Here is a 14,653-nt window from a genome sequence, read left to right as displayed (position 1 = left end):
TCTCAGTAATGGGTTAGTCTTAGTAATGGGTTAGTCTAGTCTCAGTAATGGGTTAGTCTAGTCTCAATAATGGGTTAGTCTCAGTAATGGGTTAGTCTCAGTAATGGTTAAGTCGCAGTAATGGTTAAGTCTCAGTAATGGGTTAGTCTTAGTAATGGGTTAGTCTAGTCTCAATAATGGGTTAGTCTCAGTAATGGGTTAGTCTCAGTAATGGTTAAGTCGCAGTAATGGTTAAGTCTCAGTAATGGGTTAGTCTCAGTAATGGGTTAGTCTAGTCTCAGTAATGGGTTAGTCTAGTCTCAATAATGGGTTAGTCTCAGTAATGGGTTAGTCTCAGTAATGGGTTAGTCTTAGTAATGGGTTAGTCTAGTCTCAGTAATGGGTTAGTCTCAGTAATGGTTAAGTCTCAGTAATGGTTAAGTCTCAGTAATGGTTAAGTCTCAGTAATGGGTTAGTCTTGTCTCAGTAATGGGTTAGTCTTGTCTCAGTAATGGGTTAGTCTAGTCTCAGTAATGGGTTAGTCTCAGTAATGGGTTAGTCTCAGTAATGGTTAAGTCTCAGTAATGGTTAAGTCTCAGTAATGGGTTAGTCTTAGTAATGGGTTAGTCTAGTCTCAATAATGGGTTAGTCTCAGTAATGGGTTAGTCTCAGTAATGGTTAAGTCTCAGTAATGGTTAAGTCTCAGTAATGGGTTAGTCTTAGTAATGGGTTAGTCTAGTCTCAGTAATGGGTTAGTCTAGTCTCAATAATGGGTTAGTCTCAGTAATGGGTTATTCTAGTCTCAGTAATGGGTTAGTCTAGTCTCAGTAATGGGTTATTCTAGTCTCAATTAGGGTTGCAAAGGGGTGGAAAATTTTCGGTAAATTTCCGGAAAGTTTCCGGTAAATTTCCATGGGAAGTTAAGCTGGGGAATTTTGGAAATATTCATTACCACGGCAACCGCTTGCGCGTCCACTCTGAAAGTAACTGTACACATAAGAGACGGATAAATACATTATTTAAGGTTATTTCTATTCGTTAGAATATTGATATATGAACTTGTTGTCAAGTAAGCCCTGTTGCAAGCATGTGCGTCTCTAAACTTTCAGTGTGCTGCACTGCTCTAGTTGACTTCTGCGCCTTCCCCCCGAAAATATCACGTTAATTTTGAAAACGTAATTCCTTTTGTGGATCCTCTTGGTCTTTCTTCATGTTTCTTTGACAAATATCAGTGTCTCAGTCTCACGCACGCTGCACGTGAGTTAACCACGCCTACTTATTTACATGTCGCGGTATACACGGAATAAAAAAATCTGTTACGGTTGACATTTTCTTCCGCGGTAACAACATATACCGTCATACCGCCCAGCCCTACTTATGTGGTAAATAAAGTTATGCTAGCTTATTTAGCATCTAACTTATCAGCTTGCTATCTACTAGATGTATACATTTGTATGTGATATTTGCAATTTAAACATTTAATAAATATATTTCCCCATAATATCATCAAAACTTACTTCACTTTGTTTAGTCCACAGGCTCAAATATGTGCCTTCAATAGTCTTGTGCTTTGGGCTTCTGTACATGTGATGGAGGCGTGCACAGTGCCAGTAGGGGGTGTGGTCTCAGTAGCCATGCAGTAAGCAGTGTGCTATGTGCATGTGATTGAGGAATGGCATGGATATTCAATTGTATTTGAATGGCATCGGTTTGTTTTAGTCAAGATTATGCTAAAATATACTTTCCTCAACTATATTTAAGTTCCCTATGAAGAGCCAACCTTCAAATTTGAAAATTCCCAGTTTATTCCCATAAATTCCTGTTAATTCCCTTAAATTCCCATTAATTCCCATGGAAAGTTTCCATCTTTGAAAATTCCCAGAATTTTGCAACCCTAGTCTCAATAATGGGTTAGTCTCAGTAATGGGTTATTCTAGTCTCAGTAATGGGTAAGTCTAGTCTCAGTAATGGTTAAGTCTCAGTAATGGTTAAGTCTCAGTAATGGTTAAGTCTCAGTAATGGTTAAGTCTCAGTAATGGGTTAGTCTCAGTAATGGGTTAGTCTAGTCTCAATGGGTTAGTCTAGTCTCAATAATGGGTTAGTCTCAGTAATGGGTTATTCTAGTCTCAGTAATGGGTAAGTCTAGTCTCAGTAATGGTTAAGTCTCAGTAATGGTTAAGTCTCAGTAATGGTTAAGTCTCAGTAATGGGTTAGTCTCAGTAATGGGTTAGTCTAGTCTCAATGGGTTAGTCTAGTCTCAATAATGGGTTAGTCTCAGTAATGGGTTATTCTAGTCTCAGTAATGGGTTATTCTAGTCTCAGTAATGGGTTAGTCTAGTCTCAGTAATGGGTTAGTCTAGTCTCAGTAATGGGTTAGTCTAGTCTCAGTAATGGGTTAGTCAAGTCTCAGTAATGGGTTAGTCTCAGTAATGGGTTAGTCTAGTCTCAGTAATGGGTTAGTCTCAGTAATGGGTTAGTCTCAGCATCTGCTGGACGTGTCCATGAGTGTTCAGGGATGTTAAATCATCTGTGTGAAGGGTCGGTCTGTCTGTGTGTGTGTGTGTGTGTGTGTGTGTGTGTGTGTGTGTGTGTGTGTGTGTCACAGACTCTTAGAGCTCAGCCAATCAGGATGCAGAGTGAGGTGTGAGGGAGGGGCTTTGAGTCACTGCTGCTGTCAGAGATTCATTATAAACTGGTTTAGAGTAACTTGTCTCATGTAATCACACTTTGTGTGGTTTGTTGTGAGTGGATTATGGCAGAGTAATAGATGGACTGATGTAAACCTGAGCAGAGCGGTCAGTGATCTCCATCATCACACACTTCTGTTGTGGGTTCGTCTGCAGTGGTTACAGACATATTACATCAATAGAAGTCTGAGACCGATAAACGTGTGTGATGTGACATGCCTGTCTGCTATGTGGGTGTCGGCTCTGACTGGTTGACCAGGAAATGGACCAATGAGAGGACAACACAGCAGAACTGTGTCATGTCGGCCATTGTTCCTCCCCAACACTGGCAGGAAAGGAAGTATTGCAGCCCACACACACACACACACACACACACACACACACACACACACACACACACACACACACACACACACACACACACACACACACACAGCTTCCTATGTTTGATGAGCCACATGGAGGAGGAGAAAGACAGACATGATGTTTTAACATGCTTGTCGCTCACAAGTGAACTTGGTTTATTGACAGAAAGGAATCTACTATATCTGAGTGGATGTTGTGCGGATGTGTGATGTGGATGTGTCACATAAACATGACAAACACTAATAAACACTCTAATAAAGTGCTGATGGTCCAAACCTGCATCTGATCTGAGAATCTCCACAGTAACTTCTGTTTCTCGCTTCTGTTCGCACTCCTCCTTTGTCTGAAGTGCTGAACTCGTTTCCTCTGCTGTAAATGTCTGTGGCTTTACACAATCTTTCTTCTGTTAAAGCTGTTCTGTGTGTCTTTTGCAGAGATTACGCAGATTATCAACCAAATACAGAACAGAGAAGATCTACCCCACAAATGTAGGAGAACAGGAGGAAAACGTGAAGAAGAACCGATACAAGGACATTCTGCCGTGTGAGTAAACGTTTATGATCCAGTGCTAACATGTGTCCGTCTGAGATCACACGAGTGATGTTTGTTCATGAACAGATAAAGATGAGGATGATGATAGTGTGAGGAAGGATTGTGTTGTTGTTTCTGGTGTGTGTGTGTGTATCTGCTGACACTGTCTTTCTCTCGCACGTCAGTCGACCACAGTCGTGTAAAGATGACGTTAAAAACATCCAACCAGGACACAGATTACATCAATGCAAACTTCATCAAGGTACTGAAGACTTCCTGTCTCTGCAGACGCCCCTCAGCGAGTGTGTGTGTGAATGCAGACACGTATATCAGCGCAATCATAGTTACTCTCCATTCAACAGCTGTTTGCTTTCTTGACTCTTGAACTGAAGTGTTTCTTATCTTTGCCCTGATGTGACACACATGAACATCAACTAGAGTCTCGCTTAAACAGTCTGATGAAGCCGTGGAGACTGTAGATTGCATGTGGTTGATCAGGTGTGTGTGTGTGTGTGTGTGTGTGTGTGTGCAGGGAATAGATGGGCCGAAGGCCTACATCGCCACTCAGGGGCCGCTGCCCAACACTGTGCTGGACTTCTGGAGGATGATCTGGGAATACAGGGTTGCGGTGAGTGATTCTATTGAGTGTGAGTGTGACAGTGAGAGTAACCCCAGATTTCCACCAACTGCGGGACGGCGGCTGCGTGTTGGCTCCATACTCCGCCGTCCTTCAATTCCCACCAGATCCGGATTTGTTGCGGAACGGCTGCGGCCGTGACTGACAGCTGAAGTCACGAGGACCCACGAGATCTCGCAAATTCACGTATGATCGCGCGATATAAGTGCTGAATTGTTGCGGAGCTCTCCGGCATCCGGCAAAAATAGAAGCTCAGCGTATCTGCTCCGGAGGGCTGCGGATCGTCGGAGCGCAGCCGTTCCGCAGTCAGTGAAAATACACACATTGACTTTAATGGAAACCTATTGACTCCGCCGCCGTTCCGGAGTGGATCCGCAGCCGTTTCGCAGTTGGGGGAAATTAGGAGTGAGAGTGAGCGTGTGAGAGTGAGCGAGAGTGAGAGTGAGCGAGAGTGAGCGAGAGCGAGAGCGAGAGCGAGAGTGAGCGAGAGCGAGAGTGAGCGAGAGCGAGAGTGAGCGAGAGTGAGCGAGAGCGAGAGTGAGCGAGAGTGAGAGAGAGTGAGAGTGAGCGAGAGTGAGTGTGAGCGAGAGTGAGAGTGAGCGAGAGTGAGTGTGAGCGTGACTGTGTGTGACTGTGACTGAGAGTGTGTGTGTGTGAGTGAGTGAGCGTGTGAGAGTGAGCGTGTGAGCGTGTCAGAGTGAGCGTGTGAGCGTGTCAGAGTGAGCGAGAGTGAGCGAGAGTGAGCGAGAGTGAGCGAGAGTGAGCGAGAGTGAGCGAGAGTGAGCGAGAGTGAGCGAGCGTGAGCGAGAGTGAGCGAGAGTGAGCGAGAGTGAGCGAGAGTGAGCGAGCGAGAGCGAGCGAGAGTGAGAGTGAGAGTGAGCGAGAGCGAGAGTGAGCGAGAGCGAGAGTGAGCGAGAGCGAGAGTGAGCGAGAGTGAGAGTGAGCGAGAGTGAGAGTGAGAGTGAGTGTGAGCGAGAGTGAGTGTGAGTGTGACTGTGTGTGACTGTGACTGAGAGTGTGTGTGTGTAAGTGAGTGTGAGTGAGTGTGAGTGAGTGTGAGTGAGTGTGAGAGTGTGAGTGAGACTGTGTGAGACTGTGTGAGACTGTGTGAGACTGTGTGTGACTGTGTGTGACTGAGAGTGAGTGAGAGTGAGAGTGTGAGAGTGAGAGTGTGAGAGTGTGAGAGTGAGTGTGAGGGAGTGAGTGTGAGAGTGAGTGTGAGTGTGAGTGAGTGTGTGTGTGAGAGAGTGAGTGAGTGAGTGTGAGTGTGAGTGAGTGAGTGAGTGTGAGTGTGAGTGAGTGTGAGTGTGAGAGAGTGTGAGTGTGAGTGTGAGTGAGAGCGAGTGAGAGCGTGTGAGTGAGAGTGTGAGTGTGAGTGAGAGTGAGTGTGAGAGAGTGTGAGAGTGAGAGTGTGAGTGAGTGAGAGCGGGTGAGAGCGTGTGAGAGCGACTGTGTGTGACTGAGTGTGAGTGAGAGTGTGAGAGAGTGAGTGAGTGAGAGAGTGTGAGAGAGTGTGAGAGAGTGTGAGTGTGTGTGAGTGTGTGTGAGTGTGTGTGAGTGTGTGTGAGTGAGAGTGAGTGTGAGTGTGTGAGCGAGTGAGCGCGAGTGAGCGCGAGTGAGCGCGAGTGAGCGCGAGTGAGCGCGAGTGAGCGCGAGTGAGCGCGAGTGAGCGCGAGAGTGTGTGTGAGTGTGTGAGTGAGCGAGAGCGAGCGAGCGTGAGAGAGTGTGAGTGAGAGGGTGTGAGAGAGTGGGTGTGAGAGAGTGGGTGAGTGAGAGAGTAGGTGAGTGAAAGAGTGGGTGAGTGAGAGTGAGTGTGAGAGAGTGTGAGTGTGAGTGTGAGTGAGAGCGAGTGAGAGCGTGTGAGTGAGAGTGTGAGTGTGAGTGAGAGTGAGTGTGAGAGAGTGTGAGAGTGAGAGTGTGAGTGTGTGAGTGAGTGAGAGCGGGTGAGAGCGTGTGAGAGCGACTGTGTGTGACTGAGTGTGAGTGAGAGTGTGAGAGAGTGAGTGAGTGAGAGAGTGTGAGAGAGTGTGAGAGAGTGTGAGAGAGTGTGAGTGTGTGTGAGTGTGTGTGAGTGTGTGTGAGTGTGTGTGAGTGAGAGTGAGTGTGAGTGTGTGAGCGAGTGAGCGCGAGTGAGCGCGAGTGAGCGCGAGTGAGCGCGAGTGAGCGCGAGTGAGCGCGAGTGAGCGCGAGTGAGCGCGAGTGAGCGCGAGAGTGTGTGTGAGTGTGTGAGTGAGCGAGAGCGAGCGAGCGTGAGAGAGTGTGAGTGAGAGGGTGTGAGAGAGTGGGTGTGAGAGAGTGGGTGAGTGAGAGAGTAGGTGAGTGAGAGAGTAGGTGAGTGAAAGAGTGGGTGAGTGAGAGAGTGGGTGAGTGAGTGTGAGAGTGGGTGAGTGAGTGTGAGAGAGTGGGTGAGTGAGAGTGTGTGAGTGTGAGAGTGTGAGTGAGTGTGTGCGAGAGTGAGCGCGCGAGAGTGAGCGCGCGAGAGTGAGCGCGCGAGAGTGAGCCCGCGAGAGTGAGCCCGCGAGAGTGAGCGCGCGAGAGTGAGCGCGCGAGAGTGAGCGCGCGAGAGTGAGCGCGCGAGAGTGTGAGCGAGCGTGTGAGAGCGAGCGTGTGAGAGCGAGCGTGTGAGAGCGAGCGTGTGAGAGCGAGCGTGTGAGAGCGAGCGTGTGAGAGCGAGCGTGTGAGAGCGAGCGTGTGAGCGAGCGTGTGAGTGAGCGTGTGAGTGTGAGCGTGTGAGTGTGAGCGTGTGAGTGAGCGTGTGAGTGTGAGCGTGTGAGTGTGAGCGTGTGAGAGTGAGCGTGTGTGAGAGAGTGTGTGAGTGTGAGAGAGCGAGTGTGAGTGTGAGAGTGAGAGTGTGTGTGAAAGTGAGTGAGTGAGTGAGAGTGTGAGACAGTGAGAGTGTGAGAGTGTGTGTGAAAGTGAGTGAGTGAGTGAGAGTGTGAGTGTGAGACAGTGTGAGTGTGAGACAGTGTGAGTGTGACAGTGTGAGTGTGACAGTGTGAGTGTGACAGTGTGACAGTGTGAGTGACAGTGTGAGTGACAGTGTGAGTGACAGTGTGAGTGACAGTGTGAGTGACAGTGTGAGTGACAGTGTGAGTGACAGTGTGTGTGACAGTGTGTGTGTGAAAGTGAGAGTGAGTGAGAGTGTGATTGTGACAGTGTGAGTGTGTTAGTGTGACAGTGTGTGAGTGAGTGAGTGAGAGTGACAGTGTGAGTGTGACAGTGTGTGAGTGTGACAGTGTGAGTGTGACAGTGTGAGAGTGTGAGTGAGTGTGTGAGTGAGTGTGTGTGTGAAAGTGAGAGTGAGTGAGAGTGTGATTGTGACAGTGTGAGTGTGTTAGTGTGACAGTGTGTGAGTGAGTGAGTGTGAGAGAGTGAGTGAGTGAGAGTGACAGTGTGACAGTGTGACAGTGTGAGTGTGACAGTGTGAGTGTGAGTGAGTGAGTGAGTGTGTGTGTGTGAGTGAGTGTGTGAGTGAGTGAGTGTGTGTGTGTGAGTGAGTGTGTGAGTGAGTGTGTGAGTGAGTGTGTGAGTGAGTGTGTGAGTGAGTGTGTGAGTGAGTGTGTGATTGAGTGTGTGAGTGAGTGAGTGAGTGAGTGAGTGTGAGTGAGTGAGTTTGAGTGAGTGAGTGAGTGTGTGTGAGTGAGTGTGTGAGTGAGTGAGTTTGAGTGAGTGAGTGAGTGTGTGAGTGAGTGTGTGTGTGAGTGAGTGAGTGAGTGAGTGTGTGAGTGAGTGTGTGAGTGAGTGTGTGAGTGAGTGTGTGAGTGAGTGAGTGTGTGAGTGAGTGAGTTTGAGTGAGTGTGTGTGAGAGTGTGGGGGGTCGTGGTCGAGGCCAAGGCCAGCATTTACCCGCTATAAAGTTACCATAAACTTAGCAGCTTTAAAAAACAATCATTCCTAATGCCGAAACCTGACAGCCAATACGAGTCAAAGTAATGTTAGGGAAGAAATATTTTCAAAGTCTTTTACACCGCGAGTCTGACAACTGGACACACTGCCGAACAAAGAACCGCACGTCGGAAAGCAAGCCTGAGGTAAGTTAGTTTACAATGTTAACTGTCCTGTCAGATACAGACAGCGATGTTGGCAATGTCATTATTTTTAAGTGGGCGGGATAATATCGCGAGCGGGCGCGGGCGCCGTGAGCTGTGAGCGAGCAGGCACGAGTAACAGTTAGTGAGTTGTCGTCGAAAAAGATGGATAATGCAAAAAAGCTGTCGGGGGCTAAAAATAGAAAAAGAAAGAGGGGAAATGAGATGGCATGTCAACTGATGCGACAGCAGCTAAATAAGTGAATGGTGAAAGGCTACAGGTAGGATTTTGTTTTGTGTGATGTCCAGGCATGTAGGCTAATGCCATCGGGACTACCGGGAGATTCCCGGTGGGCCGACGTGCTTTTTGGGCCGATACATCTCATACTTTTTTGTTTTGTTTTTTTGTCTTGACGCCCCATAAAACTCGTACATCGGCGGCCCATAGCCTACGTTTTGTTTTGCTTATTTGGCGGCGCTGGGTTAGACGGTGCGTATTTAGTGTGTAATGCATTGGTCAAAAAAAAAGTCAGCGCTAGTTTTTTTTTCTGACACCCGATGAAACACGTAGATCAGCGGCCCATTGGTTCTTTTCTTGATTGACACTGCGCTAGCCCAATCACATCTTTAATGTGAAGTATATAAATACTCTTTCAAGTATATAAATTATTAGTACAAAACTAATTATGAAAGTTTCCTTTTTTTTTTCATTGCATTTGTTTTACAATATGGCTATTACTATCATGGCATTAATATTATAACTATCTTTGTAGTAGTAATGTAGACAGACACTGTAACTAAAAGAGTTTTGAATTTTTCTTTGTTTAATTTGCACCAGATTGATGAATTTAACATTAAAAAGCACAAAATTTTCTTACGGGGGACCATGCCCCCGAACCCCCCTAGAGTGGCAGAGGTCCACTCACCACAGTGATCCAAAAACTCCTGTGAGAAACACTGGTATTACTATGACAATGCAGCTTACAGCTTTTTGGGGGGGATTCATCGCTGTGGAGTATAGTTCAATTCTATTAATAAGTGAGAATTTTGTACTTACTTCATCTGTTCGTGTTAACTCTCACGCGTTCCTACTCACCCATTACATTTATTTGATTTTTTTAAGGGGGGGGGGATATATGCCGCATCCTTCTCACCTTTTTTACCCCTGACCTGTTTTCATGCCTGGCTTTTAACAATGTAGATTGTTTCAAAGCAGCTTTACATAGATAGTGAGTGAGAGTGTGTGAGAGTGACAGTGACAGTGTGTGGTCTTCCTGTTCTGCAGGTCATCACGATGGCGTGTCGAGAGTTTGAGATGGGACGGGTAAGGATGAATTCAGTGTGGATTCTGTGTTCAGTCATAAAAGCTCAGGTTCACAGTAGAGCTGGGTATAGACACACATCTCATGATTCGATTTCGACTCAATTCCATATAGATTATTTTGGATGTATATCAGATACAGTACATGGAAAAACTCTAGACGGGAGTCAGTCGGTACATTACTGTAATACTGAAGGTTAAAATGAACTGATTTGTATACAAACACTTAAATTACGCTCAAGGAAGTTTTTATAATAATAAAGTTATAAAACTACCTTGACAATTACATAATTCTACTGCAATTCATTTCTTGAAATATAAACATTTAAATTGTGAAAAAAAAAAAAAAATTGACGTATTTATTCAAACATGCATTAAATATTGAAAAATATAAAAAATTATATATATATATATATATATATATATATATATATATATATATTATATATATATATATATATATATATATATATATATATATATATATAATATATATATATTTTCTTCAATTTCGTAATAAAATGGACGTAACAAAGCACATAGTTATTGGGATTTATTGGCTACAATGTCCCGCTCATTCATCAACTGAAAACAGGATAGACTAATCGATTATTGGGATTTAAGAATCGATATTGGTTTGAAAAAATGAGTCGATTAAAATCGAGAAAACTATATTTTTTCCCCAGCACTAGTTCACAGACACAAACATGTTCTTCACTCCCTTTCGTCTGCAGAAGAAGTGTGAGCGTTATTTCCCCGTGTTCGGAGACGAGCCTGTGACGTTCGGCCCCTTCAGGATCTCGTGTGTGAGTCCACATTACTTTTCCCAACGTGATCTGAGGAACTTTCACATGTGGGATTAAATCTGATTTTTCCCTCAATGTTCTTCACTGTGAGCAGCGGTCAGATTTACTGTGATTTTTCACCATTTGTCTAGTAAATTAGGCACAATATGGTTGAAAACAGTTAAGTATAAATCTCTTTTTTTTGTTAACAAATTTAGTTCCTATTATCTGATTTAAAGATTTTTTATTTTTATGTGCGAATAGTTTCGTGTGTTAGTGCTCCTTACATTAAAACGCACCACAAGCAGGTTCATGTAGATCTGAGAACGTAATTCAGGCGTAATCAGAGTGTCTGATATGGGCTTCATTTAAAATGCCACATGAACAACCTTCTAAAAACGAAATCCCATTTGGGACGAGCCATTAGGAATCAGTAAAGACAAACGTTTGTTTTTCAGGAGTCTGAGCAGCCAAGGACAGATTATTTCATCCGGACACTTACAGTGGAGTTTGATCACGTGAGTCTCTCTCTCTCTGTGTGTGTGTGTGTCTCTCTCTCTACAGCCCCTTTCACACAGCGCGTTAATCCCGGGAAATTGCCGTAAAATTGCTAGAGTGCCTTCCGTGTGAACGCAAACACGTCCCGGGATTGATGCTGGGATGGGGACCTAGTAACATTGCCGGGATCAGTCCTGGAACGCGCCCTGTGTGAACAAAAGCCAGGACCAATGCCGTAAGGCAGGGGTCGGCATGTAACTTTGGCCACGGGCCAATATATTTTTTTTAGCCAGTAGATGGTGGGCCAGCTACACAGAGTAGGCCTATGGATACAAATGAAATATTCTTATATAGGCCTATAATCGCAGAATATGAAGGGTCCGTCACCGTCAGTGGACCATTCGTTCAATCGTTTTTTCAAATTAAAACCAAAAATCAAAAGATGAAAAACGACTTGTTTTTCCATTTATTTCCTGAACTAAAATGAAAAAACTAATAACGACGGATTTTCTGATTGTGCTCAGATCAAAAATAGAAAAAAATAATTACTGGATTAGACAAATTTTAATTGTATTTTTTAATTTTTTATTTAACACCTTAAAAATTGTGTTCGTGTCAATATAAATATTAGGCTATTTTAACATTGTAGCCTACTGTCAGCAGAGAAACGCTCACTCTTACACTCTCACTCTCACACTCACACTCACTCTCTCTCACACACTCTCTCACACACTCTCTCACACACTCACTCACACACTCACTCACACACTCACACACTCACTCTCACTCACTCTCTCTCACACTCACAAAAAATTATGAAATATAAATAACATAAATTAAATAGGACAAAGCCTATCACTCAAATTTCTAAGCAACATAAACGAAAATCATATTGCCCTACTGACAAATGAAGTAGGCTATTTTCTGCCGAACTATTTCAAACATCCTTGCAAAAAAAGAATGTTGTTGACTGACAATGGTTTCCAAACAGCTCCTCAGAGGTGGTCATAATTAAGTGCGGATATGCTGTCAAAAGATGTCGGCAGTGGGCTTTTGTCAGTCAGACCGCCCGCTCCGTCCAAAGTACACCAGAGTTCCGACCGCAACCGTCTTTTGACGCGCGAATGGATACAAAGTGGTCAAGCCTATAACTAGACGCGGCAGGTGCGAATTTGACGCGCTATTTGCGTCCGGTGTGAACACACCGTTATACTTTAAAATTTAATCCCGCGCCGCATGATTCCCTATGGGCGTTTCACACAGTGAGTATGCGGCGGTGAAATCGCCGCGCGACTACGGCTTTTCTCAAGTAGTGGAAGAGATTTGTGCAGCATTTAGGACTTCCAAAATAATCCGGCGGGCCAGAAAATATTGCTGTCGGGCCAGTTTTGGCCCGCGGGCCGCCAGTTGTCGTTCCCTGCCGTAAGGGGTGTGTCGCAGTGATGACGCACGTTAGGGCTGTCAACTAATTATTTGAATTTCGAATTTTTGTAGGAAAAAAAAAATGCACCACACATTCGAATGCAAAAACCGTGCATTCAAATTTCTGGTGTGTCAAGAGGTGCGCGAGACATGATGATGACGTAACTGACGCAGGTTTTTTTCTGTTAGCTTATACAGTAGTGCGTTGTTTATTTGATAAATGGTGTGAAAAGGCTTCCTGCTGACAAAACCCCTCTTGGTTGGTGGGAAAAAAGACCTCCTTGACCACACCTGGCTGGGGTCCGAGCTGAGCGTGTGTGTTCGTCAGCTGGAAACACTGTCAACAGAAGCGTTCAGCACTCGCTCAGATCATATGTAGATGTAGTGAGTACAAGTGGATTGTTTCTGAATGGCAGTTTGCTATTTTGTGTTGATGTAGTTCATTACGCTTGTGTGTTGAAGTGTGTTTTCTCAGTTACTGATGCTCGAACACAGTTTTATGCACTATTGTAGCCTAATTGTCCTTGAATGCACATTGTCATTAAGGAAATTATATTTTATTTAGAGGGACAATGTGTAGCTTTTTAGGGATTTTATTATACCTACTTCCATGTAGTTCCGCCATCTTGAAAAACTATAATAGCAGAGAGGGACAAAAAGTACTAGGCCAACGCGTTTCCACAACGCGTTTTCGTTCAGAACCAGCGTCACGTGACTGAAACGGAGGAGCAGAGCAGTGAGAGGCGCATGTCACTGCCCCGGCAAGTTTAAAAGGCTGCACTGTACGGTTATTCATTCACCGTTCATTCATACATATGCTGAGTCACAGGATAAGGAGTCCTCGTCGTCGAAAAAGTCCAAAATAGACCGTAAAAGGAAACGTGACCGGAGATTACAAAAACAAGGGTAAATGTTAATTAACAATGGATAGCTTTTCCCAGGTGGAAAGAGCTAATGCAGGAGAAGTCCTAGACAGGAGAAGCTTTTTTTCATTGCTTGGTTGTGAAGTTGTCAAGTTGCAGTTTGTTTTGAATAACAAATCTGTTCACCCGAAGGAAAACTCAATTAAGTAGAATACATCCTGTCATAGCTTTTTGGTACATAAAGGCTACCGTAGATGCAACACGCATTTGAAAAACGAGGCGCTGGAGAGCATTATTCGTTTGAATGCAAAATACAATTTCACCACTCAATGGGAGAAATTCCTACACATTGTCCCTTTAAGAACAATTGTTTGAAAAGTTAATGCACTTTAAAAAGTGAATGTCATTTCATTTCAATAAAAGATGCGATGCTTGATTTGGTTTATAATTGTTTATTCGCTCGCTTGCGCCCTCTTGTGGGCGTAGGAGACAATACAGTGCTTTTTTCCTCTAACTTTTAAGTATTGCCTTTAGAATTCGAATATAATTTGAGTTTTGCTAATATTTAAGAAATTCGAATTTAGCTTTTCAGCCATTCTGACAGCCCTAACACACGTGCCATCGCAATGAAATCCGGACGCCACGTCTTTTTACAGGGGATGTGTGTGAACGGACTCACAGATTCCGGAAAATCACTGGCAGTGTGAATGAACTAAAATCAAACGATCCCAGGACAAATCACGGGACACATTATCCGTATATTTTCCGGAATCTCTGTGTGGAAGGGTTCATCTGTCTGTTGTATTAGTTCAGTTTTTGTAACTGTCAGTGTCTGTGTTTCTCTCGTCTGTCAGGAAACCCGTCGAGTGACTCAGTTCCATTATGTGAACTGGCCAGATCACGACGTCCCGTCATCATTCGATTCCATCTTGGATATGATCGCTCTGATGAGGGAATATCAGGAGCACGACGACGTTCCCATCTGTGTCCATTGCAGGTATCCGATCTGGTCGTGTCTGATGGTCTTGTGTTCAGAAAGACCTCTTATATATTCTTAATGAACCCTAACCCTCAAGCAGTCTTGATTTCCTCTGGTGACGATTGCGAGCCGATGTGGACAATCCTCAGACGGACAGAGACACACACATGCTCTTATGATGAGCGGTAGCGGTGACTCTCTCTGGCTTCGTTCTGATAGATAATAATCACAGATTAATGACAGGCTGAGGTTAGGGTTAAAGACGGCATGAAACAGTAGTTGCGCTGGTCTCTTCTCCTCTATTGTGTCTCATATCCGAGTGAAACGTTTCTGAAACAAGAACAAATGTGGGCGGGGCTTGATTGTGTCTGTGTGGAGTGGATGGTTGTGGTTTGCTATTGGCTGATCTCATGTGAGTGACAGGTTATAGCCCCGCCCACATCATCAGAGAAGAGAAGAGATGCTGCAAGAGGAACTTATTCTGATTCAATATTATTAACACTAATGATGATGTGCACCAATAAATCATCTAGAATAAACACTGCAATATTCCATCA

General features: G+C 44.5%; 1 protein-coding gene across 2 annotated transcripts in view; it reads left to right on the top strand.

Annotated features, from left to right (window-relative positions):
* Positions 1 to 14,653, top strand: part of ptpn12 (protein tyrosine phosphatase non-receptor type 12) — a 60,253-nt gene that overhangs the window by 6,205 nt on the left and 39,395 nt on the right. For both annotated transcript variants that reach the window (XM_081364049.1, XM_081364048.1), the window contains exons 2-8: positions 3,467 to 3,575; positions 3,749 to 3,825; positions 4,096 to 4,191; positions 9,514 to 9,552; positions 10,284 to 10,355; positions 10,793 to 10,852; positions 13,972 to 14,114. In XM_081364049.1, the coding sequence (XP_081220175.1) occupies positions 3,467 to 3,575; positions 3,749 to 3,825; positions 4,096 to 4,191; positions 9,514 to 9,552; positions 10,284 to 10,355; positions 10,793 to 10,852; positions 13,972 to 14,114 (596 nt within the window). The remainder of the gene's footprint in view (positions 1 to 3,466; positions 3,576 to 3,748; positions 3,826 to 4,095; positions 4,192 to 9,513; positions 9,553 to 10,283; positions 10,356 to 10,792; positions 10,853 to 13,971; positions 14,115 to 14,653) is intronic.

Source organism: Scardinius erythrophthalmus (genome assembly GCF_964197995.2).
Source record: "Scardinius erythrophthalmus genome assembly, chromosome: 4".
Classification (NCBI taxonomy): Eukaryota; Metazoa; Chordata; class Actinopteri; order Cypriniformes; family Leuciscidae; genus Scardinius; species Scardinius erythrophthalmus.
Note: the sequence above shows the minus strand (reverse complement) of the source record. Positions and strands in the feature narration are given on the sequence as shown.